Source organism: Mobula hypostoma, chromosome 28, assembly GCF_963921235.1.
Source record: "Mobula hypostoma chromosome 28, sMobHyp1.1, whole genome shotgun sequence".
Classification (NCBI taxonomy): Eukaryota; Metazoa; Chordata; class Chondrichthyes; order Myliobatiformes; family Myliobatidae; genus Mobula; species Mobula hypostoma.
In genome coordinates, this window is record NC_086124.1 from 32,946,169 (window position 1) to 32,965,776 (window position 19,608).

General features: G+C 55.3%; 1 protein-coding gene across 4 annotated transcripts in view; it reads right to left on the reverse strand.

The window, feature by feature from the left end:
- LOC134338889 (properdin-like) overlaps positions 1-19,608 on the reverse strand; it is a 52,845-nt gene that overhangs the window by 1,172 nt on the left and 32,065 nt on the right. The window contains exons 5-9 of one of the 4 annotated variants that reach the window (XR_010016302.1): positions 18,976-19,173; positions 14,245-14,418; positions 13,408-13,507; positions 9,783-9,897; positions 6,495-6,635 (exon numbers count right to left, since the gene is read on the reverse strand). Coding sequence is in view for 3 of the 4 variants with exons in the window: in XM_063035053.1 (XP_062891123.1) it covers positions 6,500-6,635; positions 9,783-9,897; positions 13,319-13,507; positions 14,245-14,418; positions 18,976-19,173 (812 nt within the window). In the remaining variant the exon portion in view is untranslated. Of the gene's footprint in view, positions 1-5,748; positions 6,636-9,782; positions 9,898-13,318; positions 13,508-14,244; positions 14,419-18,975; positions 19,174-19,608 lie in introns of those variants that run through there. The other 3 variants (XM_063035053.1, XM_063035055.1, XM_063035054.1) reach the window with 3 other exon arrangements.

Genomic DNA, 19,608 nt, shown 5'->3' on the forward strand with positions numbered 1-19,608 from the left:
CCATGTCTCGGTGACGGTCAGTGTGTGTGTGAGAGACCCATGTCTCGGTGACGGTCAGTGTGGGTGTGAGAGACCCATGTCTCGGTGACGGTCAGTGTGTGTGTGAGAGACCCATGTCTCGGTGACGGTCAGTGTGTGTGTGTGAGAGAGACCCATGTCTCGGTGACGGTCAGTGTGTGTGTGTGTGAGAGACCCATGTCTCGGTGACGGTCAGTGTGTGTGTGTGAGAGAGACCCATGTCTCGGTGACGGTCAGTGTGGGTGTGAGACACCCATGTCTCGGTGACGGTCAGTGTGTGTGTGTGTGAGAGACCCATGTCTCGGTGACGGTCAGTGTGTGTGTGTGTGAGAGACCCATGTCTCGGTGACGGTCAGTGTGTGTGTGTGTGAGACACCCATGTCTCGGTGACCGTCAGTGTGTGTGTGAGAGACCCATGTCTCGGTGACGGTCAGTGTGTGTGTGAGAGACCCATGTCTCGGTGACGGTCAGTGTGTGTGTGTGTGAGAGACCCACGTCTCGGTGACGGTCAGTGTGAGTGAGAGACCCATGTCTCGGTGACGGTCAGTGTGTGTGTGTGTGAGAGACCCATGTCTCGGTGACGGTCAGTGTGTGTGTGTGTGTGTGTGTGAGAGACCCATGTCTCGGTGACGGTCAGTGTGTGTCTGTGTGTGTGAGAGACCCATGTCTCGGTGACGGTCAGTGTGTGTGTGTGTGAGAGAGACCCATGTCTCGGTGACGGTCAGTGTGTGTGTGTGTGAGAGACCCATGTCTCGGTGACGGTCAGTGTGTGTGTGTGTGAGAGACCCATGTCTCGGTGACGGTCAGTGTGGGTGTGAGAGACCCATGTCTCGGTGACGGTCAGTGTGTGTGAGAGACCCATGTCTCGGTGACGGTCAGTGTGTGTGTGTGTGAGAGACCCATGTCTCGGTGACGGTTAGTGTGTGTGTGTGTGAGAGACCCATGTCTCGGTGACGGTCAGTGTGTGTGTGTGTGTGTGAGAGACCCATGTCTCGGTGACGGTCAGTGTGTGTGTGAGAGACCCATGTCTCGGTGACGGTCAGTGTGGGCGTGAGAGACCCATGTCTCGGTGACGGTCAGTGTGTGTGTGTGTGTGAGAGACCCATGTCTCGGTGACGGTCAGTGTGTGTGTGTGTGAGAGAGACCCATGTCTCGGTGACGGTCAGTGTGTGTGTGTGTGAGAGACCCATGTCTCGATGACGGTCAGTGTGTGTGTGTGTGAGAGAGACCCATGTCTCGGTGACGGTCAGTGTGGGTGTGAGAGACCCATGTCTCGGTGACGGTCAGTGTGTGTGTGTGTGAGAGACCCATGTCTTGGTGACGGTCAGTGTGGGTGCGAGAGACCCATGTCTCGGTGACGGTCAGTGTGTGTGTGTGTGAGAGACCCATGTCTCGGTGACGGTCAGTGTGTGTGAGAGACCCATGTCTCGGTGACGGTCAGTGTGTGTGTGAGAGACCCATGTCTCGGTGACGGTCAGTGTGTGTGTGTGTGAGAGACCCATGTCTCGGTGACGGTCAGTGTGGGTGTGAGAGACCCATGTCTCGGTGACGGTCAGTGTGTGTGTGTGAGAGACCCATGTCTCGGTGACGGTCAGTGTGTGTGTGTGTGTGTGTGTGAGAGACCCATGTCTCGGTGACCGTCAGTGTGTGTGTGTGTGAGAGACCCATGTCTCGGTGACGGTCAGTGTGTGTGTGTGTGAGAGACCCATGTCTCAGTGACGGTCAGTGTGTGTGTGAGAGACCCATGTCTCGGTGACGGTCAGTGTGTGTGTGTGTGAGAGACCCATGTCTCGGTGACGGTCAGTGTGTGTGAGAGACGCATGTCTCGGTGACGGTCAGTGTGTGTGTGTGTGAGAGACCCATGTCTCGGTGACGGTCAGTGTGTGTGTGTGTGTGTGTGAGAGACCCATGTCTCGGTGACGGTCAGTGTGTGTGTGAGAGACCCATGTCTCGGTGACGGTCAGTGTGTGTGTGTGTGAGAGAGACCCATGTCTCGGTGACGGTCAGTGTGTGTGTGAGAGACCCATGTCTCGGTGACGGTCAGTGTGTGTCAGAGAACCACGTCTCGGTGACGGTCAGTGTGTGTGTGTGTGAGAGACCCATGTCTCGGTGACGGTCAGTGTGGGTGTGAGAGACCCATGTCTCGGTGACGGTCAGTGTGTGTGTGTGTGAGAGACCCATGTCTCGGTGACGGTCAGTGTGGGTGCGAGAGACCCATGTCTCGGTGACGGTCAGTGTGTGTGTGTGTGAGAGACCCATGTCTCGGTGACGGTCAGTGTGTGTGTGTGTGAGAGACCCATGTCTCGGTGTCGGTCAGTGTGTGTGTGTGTGTGAGAGACCCATGTCTCGGTGACGGTCAGTGTGTGTGTGAGAAACCCATGTCTCGGTGACGGTCAGTGTGTGTGTGTGTGAGAGAGACCCATGTCTCGGTGACGGTCAGTGTGTGTGTGAGAGACCCATGTCTCGGTGACGGTCAGTGTGTGTCAGAGAACCACGTCTCGGTGACGGTCAGTGTGTGTGTGTGTGAGAGACCCATGTCTCGGTGACGGTCAGTGTGGGTGTGAGAGACCCATGTCTCGGTGACGGTCAGTGTGTGTGTGTGTGAGAGACCCATGTCTCGGTGACGGTCAGTGTGGGTGCGAGAGACCCATGTCTCGGTGACGGTCAGTGTGTGTGTGTGTGAGAGACCCATGTCTCGGTGACGGTCAGTGTGTGTGTGTGTGTGTGTGAGAGACCCATGTCTCGGTGACCGTCAGTGTGTGTGTGTGTGAGAGACCCATGTCTCGGTGACGGTCAGTGTGTGTGTGTGTGAGAGACCCATGTCTCAGTGACGGTCAGTGTGTGTGTGAGAGACCCATGTCTCGGTGACGGTCAGTGTGTGTGTGTGTGAGAGACCCATGTCTCGGTGACGGTCAGTGTGTGTGAGAGACGCATGTCTCGGTGACGGTCAGTGTGTGTGTGTGTGTGAGAGACCCATGTCTCGGTGACGGTCAGTGTGTGTGTGTGTGTGTGTGTGAGAGACCCATGTCTCGGTGACGGTCTGTGTGTGTGTGTGTGAGAGACCCATGTCTCGGTGACGGTCAGTGTGTGTGTGAGAGACCCATGTCTCGGTGACGGTCAGTGTGTGTGTGTGTGAGAGAGACCCATGTCTCGGTGACGGTCAGTGTGTGTGTGAGAGACCCATGTCTCGGTGACGGTCAGTGTGTGTCAGAGAACCACGTCTCGGTGACGGTCAGTGTGTGTGAGAGACCCATGTCTCGGTGACGGTCAGTGTGTGTGTGTGTGTGAGACACCCATGTCTCGGTGACGGTCAGTGTGTGTGTGTGTGTGAGAGACCCATGTCTCGGTGACGGTCAGTGTGTGTGTGAGAGACCCATGTCTCGGTGACGGTCAGTGTGTGTGTGTGTGAGAGACCCATGTCTCGGTGACGGTCAGTGTGTGTGTGTGTGAGAGACCCATGTCTCGGTGACGGTCAGTGTGTGTGTGTGTGAGAGACCCATGTCTCGGTGACGGTCAGTGTGTGTGTGTGTGTGAGAGACCCATGTCTCGGTGACGGTCAGTGTGTGTGTGAGAGACCCATGTCTCGGTGACGGTCAGTGTGTGTGTGTGTGAGAGAGACCCATGTCTCGGTGACGGTCAGTGTGTGTGTGAGAGACCCATGTCTCGGTGACGGTCAGTGTGTGTCAGAGAACCACGTCTCGGTGACGGTCAGTGTGTGTGTGTGTGAGAGACCCATGTCTCGGTGACGGTCAGTGTGGGTGTGAGAGACCCATGTCTCGGTGACGGTCAGTGTGTGTGTGTGTGAGAGACCCATGTCTCGGTGACGGTCAGTGTGGGTGCGAGAGACCCATGTCTCGGTGACGGTCAGTGTGTGTGTGTGTGAGAGACCCATGTCTCGGTGACGGTCAGTGTGTGTGTGTGTGTGTGTGAGAGACCCATGTCTCGGTGACCGTCAGTGTGTGTGTGTGTGAGAGACCCATGTCTCGGTGACGGTCAGTGTGTGTGTGTGTGAGAGACCCATGTCTCAGTGACGGTCAGTGTGTGTGTGAGAGACCCATGTCTCGGTGACGGTCAGTGTGTGTGTGTGTGAGAGACGCATGTCTCGGTGACGGTCAGTGTGTGTGAGAGACGCATGTCTCGGTGACGGTCAGTGTGTGTGTGTGTGAGAGACCCATGTCTCGGTGACGGTCAGTGTGTGTGTGTGTGTGTGTGTGAGAGACCCATGTCTCGGTGACGGTCAGTGTGTGTGTGTGTGTGAGAGACCCATGTCTCGGTGACGGTCAGTGTGTGTGTGTGTGTGTGTGTGAGAGACCCATGTCTCGGTGACGGTCTGTGTGTGTGTGTGAGAGACCCATGTCTCGGTGACGGTCAGTGTGTGTGTGAGAGACCCATGTCTCGGTGACGGTCAGTGTGTGTGTGTGTGAGAGAGACCCATGTCTCGGTGACGGTCAGTGTGTGTGTGAGAGACCCATGTCTCGGTGACGGTCAGTGTGTGTCAGAGAACCACGTCTCGGTGACGGTCAGTGTGTGTGAGAGACCCATGTCTCGGTGACGGTCAGTGTGTGTGTGTGTGTGAGACACCCATGTCTCGGTGACGGTCAGTGTGTGTGTGTGTGTGAGAGACCCATGTCTCGGTGACGGTCAGTGTGTGTGTGAGAGACCCATGTCTCGGTGACGGTCAGTGTGTGTGTGTGTGAGAGACCCATGTCTCGGTGACAGTCAGTGTGTGTGTGTGTGAGAGACCCATGTCTCGGTGACGGTCAGTGTGGGTGTGAGAGACCCATGTCTCGGTGACGGTCAGTGTGTGTGTGTGTGAGAGACCCATGTCTCGGTGACGGTCAGTGTGGGTGCGAGAGACCCATGTCTCGGTGACGGTCAGTGTGTGTGTGTGTGAGAGACCCATGTCTCGGTGACGGTCAGTGTGTGTGTGTGTGTGTGTGAGAGACCCATGTCTCAGTGACGGTCAGTGTGTGTGTGAGAGACCCATGTCTCGGTGACGGTCAGTGTGTGTGTGTGTGAGAGACCCATGTCTCGGTGACGGTCAGTGTGGGTGTGTGTGAGAGACCCATGTCTCAGTGACGGTCAGTGTGTGTGTGAGAGACCCATGTCTCGGTGACGGTCAGTGTGTGTGTGTGTGAGAGACCCATGTCTCAGTGACGGTCAGTGTGTGTGTGAGAGACCCATGTCTCGGTGACGGTCAGTGTGTGTGTGTGTGAGAGACCCATGTCTCGGTGACGGTCAGTGTGTGTGAGAGACGCATGTCTCGGTGACGGTCAGTGTGTGTGTGTGTGAGAGACCCATGTCTCGGTGACGGTCAGTGTGTGTGTGTGTGTGTGTGTGAGAGACCCATGTCTCGGTGACGGTCTGTGTGTGTGTGTGAGAGACCCATGTCTCGGTGACGGTCAGTGTGTGTGTGAGAGACCCATGTCTCGGTGACGGTCAGTGTGTGTCAGAGAACCACGTCTCGGTGACGGTCAGTGTGTGTGAGAGACCCATGTCTCGGTGACGGTCAGTGTGTGTGTGTGTGTGAGACACCCATGTCTCGGTGACGGTCAGTGTGTGTGTGTGTGTGTGAGAGACCCATGTCTCGGTGACGGTCAGTGTGTGTGTGAGAGACCCATGTCTCGGTGACGGTCAGTGTGTGTGTGTGTGAGAGACCCATGTCTCGGTGACGGTCAGTGTGTGTGTGTGTGAGAGACCCATGTCTCGGTGACGGTCAGTGTGTGTGTGTGTGAGAGACCCATGTCTCGGTGACGGTCAGTGTGTGTGAGAGACCCATGTCTCGGTGACTGTCAGTGTGTGTGTGTGTGAGAGACCCATGTCTCGGTGACGGTCAGTGTGTGTGTGTGTGAGAGACCCATGTCTCGGTGACGGTCAGTGTGTGTGTGTGTGTGAGAGACCCATGTCTCGGTGACGGTCAGTGTGTGTGTGAGAGACCCATGTCTCGGTGACGGTCAGTGTGTGAGAGAGACCCATGTCTCGGTGACGGTCAGTGTGTGTGTGTGTGAGAGACCCATGTCTCGGTGACGGTCAGTGTGTGTGTGAGAGACCCATGTCTCGGTGACGGTCAGTGTGTGTGTGTGAGACCCATGTCTCGGTGACGGTCAGTGTGTGTGTGAGAGACCCATGTCTCGGTGACGGTCAGTGTGTGTGTGAGAGACCCACGTCTCGGTGACGGTCAGTGTGTGTGAGAGACCCATGTCTCGGTGACGATCAGTATCTGTGTGACCTGTGTCCAAGTGACAGTCAGTCAGTGTGCGTGTGACTGGTGTCCCAGTGACAGTTAGTGTGCGTGTGTGACCCCATGAAGGGCAGTGTGTCTGTGTCATGTGTCCCAGTGACAGTCAGTGTGTGTGTGAGACCCGTAACCCAGTGACGGTCATTGTGTGTGCGTGAATGGTGTCTCAGTGACGGTCATTGTGTGTGAGAGAACGGTGCCACAGTGCGTGGTTGACTTGCGTCGCCGTGACTCCAACCTCGATCAGTCGCACGCGGGGACGTTGTGGCAGGGTTTGGTTTGAACCACCTCCCACTCCTGGCCGTCCAGCTGCTCACAATAGTATCTGGGTTCTCCTGAGAACACTACCGGTACCAGCTCCACTTCCCCCCTCTGTTTCCTGTGTAGAGAATCCATTCGTACCATCAGGCATTGAGACACTCCCTACCACCCTCTCTGCTGGAACTGCATACCCCCTACTCTGAGATCCGCCTTCATCCGCAAACAGGCTGACACAGGGACTCCACAGCAACAACCCTGCTACTGCCCTCCTGCACCTACCTCCCCTTTCAACAAGCCCCCTCCACCTTGACGACGGGACCCCTCTGCTTTCTTTCTCCACTATGGAGGCCCACTGCCCTGGGGACACTCTGTCCCCTCCCTGTGGTGACACACCGTCTGCAATCTCTCCATGGTCAGCCACTCCATCCTTCCCTTCTGCCACGTGGCCCCTCCCTGGCCTCCCCCCTTCACCTCGGGATCCTACTGCCCTCTACCTCCGCTCCAAGATCCCTCTATCCCTCCCTCCGCTCTGAGATCCCTCTGACCCTCCCTCCGCTGAGATCCCTCTGACCCTCCCTCCGCTGAGATCCCTCTGACCCTCCCTCCGCTCTGAGATCCCTCTATCCCTCCCTCCGATGAGATCCCTCTGACCCTCCCTCCGCTCTGAGATCCCTCTGCTGAGATCCCTCTGACCCTCCCTCCGCTCTGAGATCCCTCTGTCCCTCCCTACGTTCCGAGATCCCTCTGCCCCTCCGTCCAAGATCCCTCTGTCCCTCCCTCCACTCTGAAATCCCTCTGCCTCTCCCTCCACTCTGAAATTACTCTATCCCTCCCTCTGCTCTGGATCCCTCTGTCCCTCCCTCCGCTCTGGATCCATCTGACCCTCCCTCCGCTGAGATCCCACTGACCCTCCCTCCGCTCTGAGATCCCTCTGACCCTCCCTCCGCTCTGAGATCCCTCTGACCCTCCCTCCGCTCTGAGATCCCTCTGACCCTCCCTCCGCTCTGAGATCCCTCTGACCCTCCCTCCGCTCTGGTTCCCTCTGACCCTCCCTCCACTCTGGATCCATCTGTCCCTCCCTCCGATCCGAGATCCCTCTGTCCCTCCCTCCGCTCCGAGATCCCTCTGTCCCTCCCTCCGCTCTGAGATCCCTCTGTCCCTCCCTCCGCTTCGAGATCCCTCTGTCCCTCCCTCTGCTTCGAGATCCCTCTGCCCCTCCCTCCAAGATCCCTCTGCCCCTCCCTCCACTCTGGATCCTAATCCCCTCACCGTCTGCTCCGAGGTCCCTCAATCCCTCCCTCCACTCTGAGATCCCTCTGACCCTCTCTACGCTCCGAGATCCCTCTGCCCCTCCCTCCAAGATCCCTCTGCCCCTCGCTCCACTCTGGATCCTACTACCCTCTCCCTCCGCTCCGAGATCACACAATCCCTCCCTCCGCTCCGAGATCCCTCTGTCCCTCCCTCCGCTCTGAGATCTCTCTGCCGCTCCCTCCGCTGAGATCCCTATGTCCTCCCTCCACTCTGAGATCCCTCTGTCCCTCCCTCCGCTGAGATCTCCCTCTGTCCCTCCCTCCGCTCTGAGATCCCTCTGACCCTCCCTCTGCTGAGATTCCTCTGACCCTCCCTCCGCTGAGATCCCTCTGTCCCTCCCTCCGCTCTGAGATCCATCTGTCCCTCCCTCCGCTCCGAGATCCCTCTGTCCCTCCCTCCGCTCCGAGATCCCTCTGTCCCTCCCTCCGCTCTGGATCCCTCTGTCCCTCCGTCCGCTCTGGATCCCTCTGTCCCTCCCTCCACTCTGAGATCCCTCTGACCCTCCCTCCGCTCAGACATCCCTCTGACCCTATCTCCGCTCTGAGATCCCTCTGTCCTTCCCTCCGCTCTGAGATCCCTCTGTCCTTCCCTCCGCTCTGAGATCCCTCTGCCCCTCCCTCCGCTCAGAGATCCCTCTGTCCCTCCCTCCGTTCCGAGATGCCTCTGCTCCTCCCTCCAAGATCCCTCTGACCCTCCCTCCGCTCTGAGATCCCTCTGACACTCCCTTTGCTCTGAGATCCCTCTAACCCTCCCTCCGCTGAGATCCCACTGACCCTCCCTCCGCTCGGAGATCCCTCTATCCCTCCCTCCGTTCCGAGATCCCTCTGCCCCTCCGTCCAAGATCCCTCTGTCCCTCCCTCCACTCTGAAATCCCTCTGCCTCTCCCTCCACTCTGAAATTACTCTATCCCTCCCTCCGCTCTGGATCCCTCTGTCCCTCCCTCCGCTCTGGATCCATCTGACCCTCCCTCCACTTTGAGATCCCTCTGTCCCTCCCTCTGCTCTGGATCCATCTGTCCGTCCCTCCGCTCTGAGATCCCTCTGACCCTCCCTCCGCTCTGAGATCCCTCTGACCCTCCCTCCACTCTGAAATCCCTCTGACCCTCCCTCCGATCTGAGATCCCTCTGTCCCTCCCTCCGGTCCGAGATCCCTCTGACCCTCCCTCCACTCTGGATCCTACAGCCCTATCCCTCTGCTCCGAGATCCCTCAGTCCCTCCCTCCGCTCTGAAATCCCTCTGTCCCTCCCTCCGCTCCGAGATCCCTCTGACCCTCCCTCCGCTCTGGATCCATCTGTCCCTCCCTCCGCTCTGAGATCCCTCTGACCCTCCCTCCGCTCTGAGATCCCTCTGACCCTCCCTCCGCTGTGAGATCCCTCTGACCCTCCCTCCGCTCTGAGATCCCTCTGACCCTCCCTCCGCTCTGAGATCTCTCTGTCCCTCCCTCAGCTCTGAGATCCCTCTGACCCTCCCTCCAATCTGAGATCCCTCTGTCCCTCCCTCCGCTCCGAGATCCCTCTGTCCCTCCCTCCGCTCCGAGATCCCTCTGCCCCTCCCTCCAAGATCCCTCTGCCCCTCCCTCCACTCTGGATCCTACTGCCCTCTCCCTCTGCTCCGAGATCCCTCAATCCCTTCCTCTGCTCTGAGATCCCTCTGCCCCTCCCTCCGCTCTGTGAACACTCTATCCTCTCCCTCCACACCGGGACCACTCTGTCTTCGCCATTCTGGGGATACTCTGCCCTACCCTTGTGTTGTTGTGCCCCCCCCGGGGTCCCCGGAATTCCTCCACACTGGGACCCCTCTATCCTACCCCTCCAGCCCAGTATCCCTCTGACTTCGGAAGTGGGACATTCTGCCTTTCTGCTCCAGCCACCCCCACCCCCACAACCCCCTGGGAAAATTCCACCCTCCCTTTCCACCTCTGCCCTCCTACTCCACCCTGGACCCCAGCACTCACGCGTAGGGAGGGTAAGTGGGTTCGCAGCTCCGTTTGCGGCTCTGAACACTGCCCTCTCCACAGGCCGGTTTGCACAGTCCCCAGCCTGCCCAATCCGTCCAGACGCCTTTTCCATCTGCAGGGCACAGACACCGTCTGAGACACTCCGTTATTGGAATGGCACTTCTATCCCACCTCATGAAGTCCCACAGAGACTCACTCCCCTCACCCACTCCCACCCTTACAAACACCCCCATCTGCACCAGCCCCCCCCAAACCCTTCCCCGTCCATTTCCTGACTGGAGGCTCCAGAGGACTGGATAATTGCCAATGTCATCCCATTCTTCAAGAGGAAAGGAAATTATAGGTCACTTAGTGGTTGGGAAGATGTTGGAGTTAACAGTTAAAGTTGAGTTTTCAGGGTACTTGGAGGCACATGATAAAATAGGCCAAAGACAGCATCTTTTTTTCCAAGGGAAAACCTTGCCTGACAAATCTGCTGGAATTCTTTGAGGAAATAACAAGCAGGATAGACAAAGATGACTCAGTGGATATTGCGTACTTGGTTTTCAGAAGGCCTTTAACAAGGTGCCGCATGAGTATGCTTAACAAGTTAAGAACCCATGGTATTACAGGAAAGATTTTAGCAAGGATAGAGCATTGGCTGACTGGCAGGAGGCAAAGAGTGGGAATAAAGGGAGCCTTTTCTGGTTGGCTGCCGGTGACAAGTGGTGTTCCACTGGGGTCTGTGTTGTGACCAATTTTTTCTTAAATTGTATGTCAATGATTTGGATGAGGGAATTTCTGGCTTTGTGGCTGATTTTTCAGATGATATGAAAATTGGTGGAGGGGCAGGTAGGACTGAGGAAGCAGGGAGCCTGCAGGACGACTTGAACAGATTGGGAGAAAGGGCAAAGAAATGGCAGATGGAATATAGTGTTGGGAAGTGTATGGTCATGCACTTTGGTAGAAGGGATAAAGACATAGACTATTTTCTAAACAGGGAGAAAATAAATAATCCAAGATGCAAGGGGACTTGGACGTTCCTGTGCAGGATTCCCTAAAGGTTGGCTTGGAGGTTGAGTTGGTGGTAAGGAAGGTAAGTGGGATGTTGGCAATAATTTTGAGAGAGTTGGGATGTAACAGCAAGGATGTAATGCTGAGGCTTTATAAGGCACGGGTGAGGACTCTCTTGGAGTATTGTGAGCAGTTTTGGGACCCTTATCTGAGTAATAAGGCAATGACATTGGAGAGGAATGGAAGGGTTAATGTATACGGAGAGTTTGATGGCTCTGAGCCTGTACTCACTGGAGTTTAGGTCTGGATAGAGTGGACGCGAGAGGATGTTCCCTATAGTGGGGTAGACTAGGACCAGAGGGCACAGAATAGGGGGAATTCCGTTTAGAACAGACACAAAGAGTGATTCTGTTAGCTTGAGGGTGGTGAATCTGTGGAAGCAATTGCCCAGACAGTCATGGAGGCCAGGTCATTGGGTATATTTAATGCAGAGGTTAATAAGTTCTTGGTTAGTCGGGAAGAAGGTAGGGCTGAGAGGGATAATGAATCAGCCGTGATGGAAACAGCATCATTGACCAAATGGCCGAATTCTGCTCCTATGTCTTATGGACACTCCCTCATCCATTACCTCCAACCCTCCAGTGTTGGTTCACTATCGCTGACCACTCCCTCATCCATTCATAGAACATAGAATAGTACCGCACAGTACAGGCCCTTCGGCCCACAATGTTGTGCCAACCCTCAAACTCTGCCTCCCATATAAGCCCCCACCTTAAATTCCTCCATATACCTGTCTAGTAGTCTCTTAAACTTCACTAGTGTATCTGCCTCCACCACTGACTCAGGCAGTGCATTCCACGCACCAACCACTCTCTGAGTAAAAAACCTTCCTCTAATATCCCCCTTGAACTTCCCACCCCTTACCTTAAAGCCATGTCCTCTTGTATTGAGCAGTGGTGCCCTGGGGAAGAGGCGCTGGCTATCCACTCTATCTATTCCTCTTATTATCTTGTACACCTCTATCATGTCTCCTCTCATCCTCCTTCTCTCCAAAGAGTAAAGCTCTAGCTCCCTTAATCTCTGATCATAATGCATACTCTCTAAACCAGGCAGCATCCTGGTAAATCTCCTCTGTACCCTTTCCAATGCTTCCACATCCTTCCTATAGTGAGGTGACCAGAACTGGACACAGTACTCCAAGTGTGGCCTAACCAGAGTTTTATAGAGCTGCATCATTACATCGCGACTCTTAAACTCCATCCCTCGACTTATGAAGCTAACACCCCATAAGCTTTCTTAACTACCCTATCCACCTGTGAGGCAACTTTCAGGGATCTGTGGACATGTACCCCGGGATCCCTCTGCTCCTCCACACTACCAAGTATCCTGCCATTTACTTTGTACTCTGCCTTGGAGTTTGTCCTTCCAAAGTGTACCACCTCACACTTCTCCGGGTTGAACTCCATCTGCCATTTCTCAGTCCACTCCTGCATCCTATCAATGTCTCTCTGCAATCTTTGACAATCCTCTACACTATCTACAACACCACCAACCTTTGTGTCATCTGCAAACTTGCCAACCCACCCTTCTACCCCCACATCCAGGTCGTTAATAAAAATCACGAAAAGTAGAGGTCCCAGAACAGATCCTTGTGGGACACCACTAGTCACAACCCTCCAATCTGAATGTACTCCCTCCACCACCACCCTCTGCCTTCTGCAGGCAGCCAATTCTGAATCCACCTGGCCAAACTCCCCTGGATACCATGCCTTATAACTTTCTGAATAAGCCTACCGTGTGGAACCTTGTCAAATGCCTTACCAAAATCCATATAGATCACATCCACTGCACTACCCTCATCTATATGCCTGGTCACCTCAAAGAACTCTATCAGGCTTGTTAGACACGATCTGCCCTTCACAAAGCCATGCTGACTGTCCCTGATCAGACCATGATTCTCTAAATGCCCATAGATCCTATCTCTAAGAATCTTTTCCAACAGCTTTCCCATCACAGACATAAGGCTCACTGGTCTATAATTACCCGGACTATCCCTACTACCTTTTTTGAACAAGGGGACAACATTCGCCTCCCTCCAATCCTCCGGTACCATTCCCGTGGACAACGAGGACATAAAGATCCTAGCCAGAGGCTCAGCAATCTCTTCTCTCACCTCGTGGAGCAGCCTGGGGAATATTCATTGCCCAAACCCTTCCGCTGTCTAACCCCAAACCCCTCCCTTCTCCATCCACTCCCCGTCTGTTCCTCAAACCCTTTCCCTGTCCATCACCCCTCCCCCTCTCTTGTCCGTCGCCCAAGACCGCTTCCCCATCCATTCACCTGGACCCCTCCCCTGTCTGTTCGTCAGACCCCTCCCCTCCCCCATCCGAGCCCCCGGACCCTTCACTCCCCTGTAGGTCCCCCAGACCCCTCCCCTCTCCAATCTGTCGCCAGCAGCACCCCCCCCCCGATGACTCCCCTCCTCACCCAAGACCTCTCCCCTGTCCATTCCCCAAACACCATCCCCAAGGCGGACTCACAAAAGCAGCCTTCAGCATCGTAACAGCTGCGTACATCAATGATGCTGCCGCGACAGGGCTGACCACCATGATTCCTCCCCCGGCAATACCTTGTTCGCTTCTGCTGCCCCGGGTACTCGTTACAGCTGATGTTGAAGGTGCGTCGTTGGCAGTAAGACCAGCGGCTCCACGTGGTCCACAGGCCGTCCACTGGCAGTGGAGAGACCATTCTCTGAAGTGTGGTGCAATGCTCTCCACTCTTCGCTCTCCCTCCCCCTCATCTTCCTCCAGTGCTCCCTCTTCCATCACCCTCCTCCCTCCCTTCTCCTCTCTACCCTCTCTCCCTCCCCTCTCCTCCTTGCTCTCTCTCCTCCGTGCCCTCTCTCCCGCCCCTCTCCTCTCTGTCTTTCCCTCCCCTCTCCTTGCTCTCTCTCCTCCGTGCCCTCTCTCCCCTCTCCTCTCTGCCCCTCTCTCCCTCCCCTCTCCTCTCTGCCCTGTCTCCCTCCCCTCTCCTCCGTGCCCTCTCTCCCGCCCCTCTCCTCTCTGTCCTCTTTCCCTCCCCTCTCCTCCTTGCTCTCTCTCCTCCGTGCCCTCTCTCCCCTCTCTCCCTCCCCTCTCCTCTCTACCCTCTCTCCCTCCCCTCTCCTCTCTGCCCTCTCTCCCTCCCCTCTCCTCTCTGCCCTGTCTCCCTCCCCTCTCCTCCTTGCTCTCTCTCCCTCCCCACCCTCTCCTCTCCACCCTCTCTCCCTCCCCTCTTCCTCCCCTCTCCTCTCTGCTCTCTCTCCTTACCCCTTTCCTCTCCTCTCCCCGCTCCTCTCTACCCTCCCCTCTCCTCTCTGCCCTCTGCCTCCCCCTCCTCTCTCTCTCCCCCCAGCATTCCCACTCCATTCCCCTCCCTCTCTCCTCCCCCCCCCCAGAGCTGCCCCTCCTCTCCCTCGCCACCATACCTGGACAGTGAGTATCTGTGTTGCACACTGTGAGGGTGTTGTCACTGCCGGAACAGTACGCCCCCCCATGTCTGGGTGCTGGCTTGTCGCAGGATCTCCGGTAAGTCACCTTCCCAATGCCACAGGACACAGGGCAAGGGCCACTTTTAACCCATGGCCCCCAGTTACCAGGCACTGTTGGGGGAGGAGATTGACTGAGTCAGGCCTGGCAATGTAGCTTCTGTCCCCTCTGCAATGAGGCCCTTCTCCTTTCCCCTCCACTGAGGGGCCATTACACTCCCCTCCACTACAGGGTGCTTCTCCCTGCACCGTGAGGATCTCTACCCTCCCTCTCTGCTGTGGGGACCCCCTCCTTTCCTTTCTACTGAGGACCACCTCTTTTTCCCCTCCACTGTGGGACCATTTCCCACTCCCTCTGTTGTGGGGAACCCCTCCCCCTTCTCCCTTCCCCCAGACAGAAGGGGGAGCGAGTACTGTTTCTCTGGGCAGAAATTCCCACAGATTCTCCTCATCTCCATCCTTAATCTAATCCCCTGTATCGAGGCTACATCCTTTAGTTTTCATCTCACCTACCAGTGGAAACAATTATCCTACCTCTATCTTATCCATCTCTTTCATAATTTTATATATTTCGCTGAGATCCCCTCTCATTCCTCCGAATTCCAGTGAGTATAGTCCCGGGTAACTCAATCCCTGTTCATAGGCCAACCCAATCAAGCTGGCGAACAGTCTCCAAAGTCAGTGTGTCTTTTCTGATAATGAATGATCAGCTTTCGAAATGTGTCATTTGCATCAACAACCAGCACAGTCCAAGGGTGTGCCAGGGTCGCTGGGCATCTGGTGCCTACAACTCACTAATCCCCAATCCGTCATCTTGTGACCTCTGGGTGCTCCAGTTTCCTCCCACATCGGGAGAACGTTCAGATTCCTTACAGACAGCAGCGGGAAATGACCCTGATCACTGGTGACGTGAAGCATTAAGCTGACCGCTACACCACTGTGCAACCGATTCTCACCCTCTGTAGGTTAACCAATCCCTTCCTGTATAACATTACCCCTCACTCTGTGCATCCTCATCAAACGCCTTCTGGAAATCCAAGTATACACTTATATCTATCATCACATACTGAGAGACCTGCCTGAATCCACGTGTGTCTGTCTGACGGAACCACTTAGAGATGAATATCATGGGGTATTGCAGCCTTTCAGCACCTCTAGTCCATGCTACACTGTTATACTGCCCAGTCCCATCACCCTGCACCCGCACCACAGTGCTCCATTCTCCCATTCACGTACCTATGCAATCTTCTCTTAAATGATTCAATGAACACATATCCACCACTTCTGCTGGTGGCTCGTTCCCTCTACCCTCTGAATGAGGATCCCTCTCAGATCCCCCTTATATATTTCACCTCTCACCCTTAACCTATGACCTGGTCCCACCAGGCCTCAGTTTGCATTTCCCCTGTCTATAGCCCATCATGATTTTGCATACCTCTATCAAATCTCTAAGTGCCAACAAATTCTTCCTGTCTTCTGCTCTCAAGCAAGAGGTACCGGAACCTTCGATCCCACACCACCACGTTTGGAAAGAGTTATTACCCAGCCACCATCAGGGTCTTGAACTGGCGTGGATAACTTCCCTCACCTCAACAATGAACTGATTCCCCAACCTACAGACTACCAAGGACTCTACAACTCGTGTTCTCAGTATTATTTATATTTTGTTTGCACAATTTGTCTTCTTTTGCAGACTGGTTGTTTGTCAGTCATTGTTTATGTATAGTGTTTAATAACTTCTATTTCTTTATTTTCCTGTAAATGCCTGCAAGGAAATAAATCTAGAGTTGGTATATGGCGGAAGACTGGAAAATTGCAAATGCTACTCCACTCTTCAAGAAGAGAGAGAGGCAGAAGAAAGGAAATTACAGGAAGCCTTTGCTTCCTCTGAGTGAAGCCTCTCCTCGCAGAAGCCTCAAAGAGCTAAGGCCTCTTTGGTAGAGGAAATGAAAGGGTTGAGTATTTTCTACAGAAAACTGAGGTGTAAAGGGAGTTGGGAGTCCTTGTGCAGGATTGCCTAAAGGTTAATTTCCAGGTTGAGTCTCTGGTGAGGAAGGCAAATGCAATGTTAGTACTCATTTCAAGAGGCATCCGTTAGTCTTTACGAGACCATGGATCTGCGCCTGGAAAGTCTTCACTCTCCAGGGCGCAGGCCTGGGCAAGGTTGTATGGAAGACCGGCAGTTGCCCATGCTGCAAGTCTCCCCTCTCCATGACACCAATGTTGTCCAAGGGAAGGGCACTAGGGCCGATACAGCTTGGCACCAGTGTCGTCGCAGAGCAACGTGTGATTAAGTGCCTTGCTCAAGGACACAATACACTGCCTCGGCTGGGGCTCGAACTCACGACCTTCAGACCTTAACCACTTGGCCACGTGCTCACACAGAGGACTAGAATATAAAAGTAAGGATGTAATGTTGAGACTTCATAAAGCACTGGTGAGGCCTCACTTGGAATACTGTGAGCAGTTTTGGGCCTCTTATTTTAGAAGGGATATGCTGAAACTGAATATGGTTCAAATGAGGTTCACGAAAATGATTCCAGATTTGAACGGTTTGTCATATGAAGAGTGTTTAATGGCTCTGGGCTTGTATTCACTGGAATTCAGGAGAATGAGCAGTGACCTCATTGAATCCCATCGAATGGTGAAAGGCCTTGACAGAATGAATGTCAAGAGGATGTTTCCTATGGTGGGAGAGTCTGAGACCAGAAGACACAGCCTCAGAATAGAGAGAGGGGTGTCCTTTTAGAACAGGGATGAAGAGAGTTTAGCCAGAGAATCTATGGAATTCGTTACCACAGGCAGCTGTGGAGGCCAAGTCCTCATAAGACAGAGGTTGACAGATTCTGGATTGGTCAGGGCATGAACAATGATGGCACGAGATTGGGGCTAAGAGGAAAATCAGATCAGCTAGGATGAAATGGTGGTGCAGGCTCGATGGGCCAAATGGCCTAATCCTGTAGCCATATCTTATGCACGTGATAATAAATTGACTTTGCTTCTACCACCAGCTCTGTCAGAATGTTCCACGCACCCATCAGTCTGTGTAAATAAACCTACCTCTGACAGACCCCTAAACTTTCCACCAATCACCTTGTATGTACATCGATAATAAATTTTCTTTGACCTCTTTGACTTTTTATATTTTGTGCAACTTTACTTTCAATATTTATCTTTCTTAATGCTTACTTATTGGTTCCTCTTCGCTGCTTTTTAAACTTTCCCTAATCTCCCAGATTCCCATGGTGGAGTTCAGAGTTCAATTCTGGCGTCATCTATAAGGAGTTTGTACCTCCTCCCTGAGGAATGTGTGGGTTTCCTCCAGATGCTCCAGTTTCCTCCCACTGTCCAAAGACCTACTGTTTGACAGGTTCATTGATCATTGTGACTCGGCTAGGGTTAACGTGGGGGTTGCTAGGGGTGTGGCCTGAAGGCTCTGACAGCCCTGTTTTGTGCTGTATTAATAAATAATTAATGAACACCCTTGACAATTTTGCGGCTCAGGCTGTTCCTTTGATACCTTCCCAACTTCCATACTTGTCCAACGCTGGCTCTCCTCATCATTCTGCCGTGAAGTCTCTCCACTAAGGGGCCACCCTTTCTCCCTCACATGGAGGCACACTCACTCTGCCTCCACCGTGGGGACGCGCTCCCTCCTCCTCCACCGTGGGGACGCGCTCCCTCCCCCTCCACCGTGGGGACACACTCCCTCCCCCTCCACCATGGCGACACATTTCCTCCCCCTCCGCCGTGGGAACACACTCCCTCCCCCTCCGCGGTGGGGACGCACTCCCTCCACCTCCGTCATGGGGACGCGCTCCCTCCCCCTCCGCCGTGGGGACGAACTCCCTCCCCCTCCACCGTGGGGACGCACTCCCTCCCCCTCCACTGTGCTGTCACACTTCCTCCCCCTCCGCTGTGGGGACACGCTCCCTCCCCCTCTGCCGTGTGGACGCGCTCCCTCTGCGGTCGGGACGTGCTCCCTCTGTGGTGGGGACGCACTCCCTCGCGCTCCCTCCCTCTCCGCCGTGGGGACGCGCTCCCTCTGTGGTGGGGACGTGCTCCCTCCCCCTCCACTGTGCTGTCACACTTCCTCCCCCTCTGCGGTGGAGACGCGCTCCCTCCCCCTCCACTGGCTGTCACACTTCCTCCCCCTCCGCTGTGGGGACGCGCTCCCTCCCCCTCCGCCGTGGGGACACACTCCCTCCACCTCCGCTGTGCTGTCACACTCCCTCCCCCTGCGCCATGGCGACACATTTCCTCCCCCTCCACCGTGGGTACACGCTCCCTCCCCGTCTGCGGTGGGGACGCGCTCCCTCCCCCTCCACCATGGGGACGCGCTCCCTCCCCCTCCACTGGCTGTCACACTTCCTCCCCCTCCGCCGTGTGGACGCGCTCCCTCTGCGGTGGGGACGCGCTCCCTCTGTGTTGGGGACGTGCTCCCTCCCCCTCCACTGTGCTGTCACACTTCCTCCCCCTCTGCGGTGGGGACGCGCTCCCTCCCCCTCCACTGTGCTGTCACACTTCCTCCCCCTCCGCCGTGGGAACACGCTCCCTCCCCCTCCGCCGTGGGGACGCGCTTCCTCCCCCTCCACCGTGGGGACGCGCTTCCTCCCCCTCCACCGTGGGGACACACTCCTTACCCCATAGGGCAGTACTCGCAGTACTCACCGGGACAGAAGGGCAGGAATTGGCAGAGGCTGTTGTCCTCAGCATTCCCCTGACACATCCGGCCGGGTGGGTTTACCGAGGGTGGGGGGTTACTGCAGGTGCGTCTTCGCTGGCGAGTAGGAACCGCTCCCGACCCCTCCGGCTTGCAGGTCCCGCTGCAAAGTCCCCAGGGGCCCCAAGATGACCAGGATCCATGAGCTGGTAAAGGCAGTAGTGTCACTGAGAAATGCAGAGAGCACGGATCCGGGAAAGGGGGAGAAGAAGGGCACTTGCCCCATTTCCTACGCAGGCAAGCACTCTCTCTCCCCCCCCCCACCCCCCATACACTGATGATGTACATGATCACGTACGCAGCCTGCTGGAGACCACAGAAATCCCAGTGCTCACACAGCAGAAAAGGCTGGTCTTATTGTAAAATGGAGAGACAGGAAAAGAAAGACATTGATAGGATGCAGAGTGGGCTGAGAAGTGGCAGATGGAGTTCAACCCGGAGAAGTGTGAGGTGGTACACTTTGGAAGGTCAAACTCCAAAGCAGAGTACAACGTAAATGGCAGGATACTTGGTACTGTGGAGGAGCAAAGGGATCTGGGGGTACATGTCCACAGATCCCTGAAAGTTGCCTCACAGGTGGA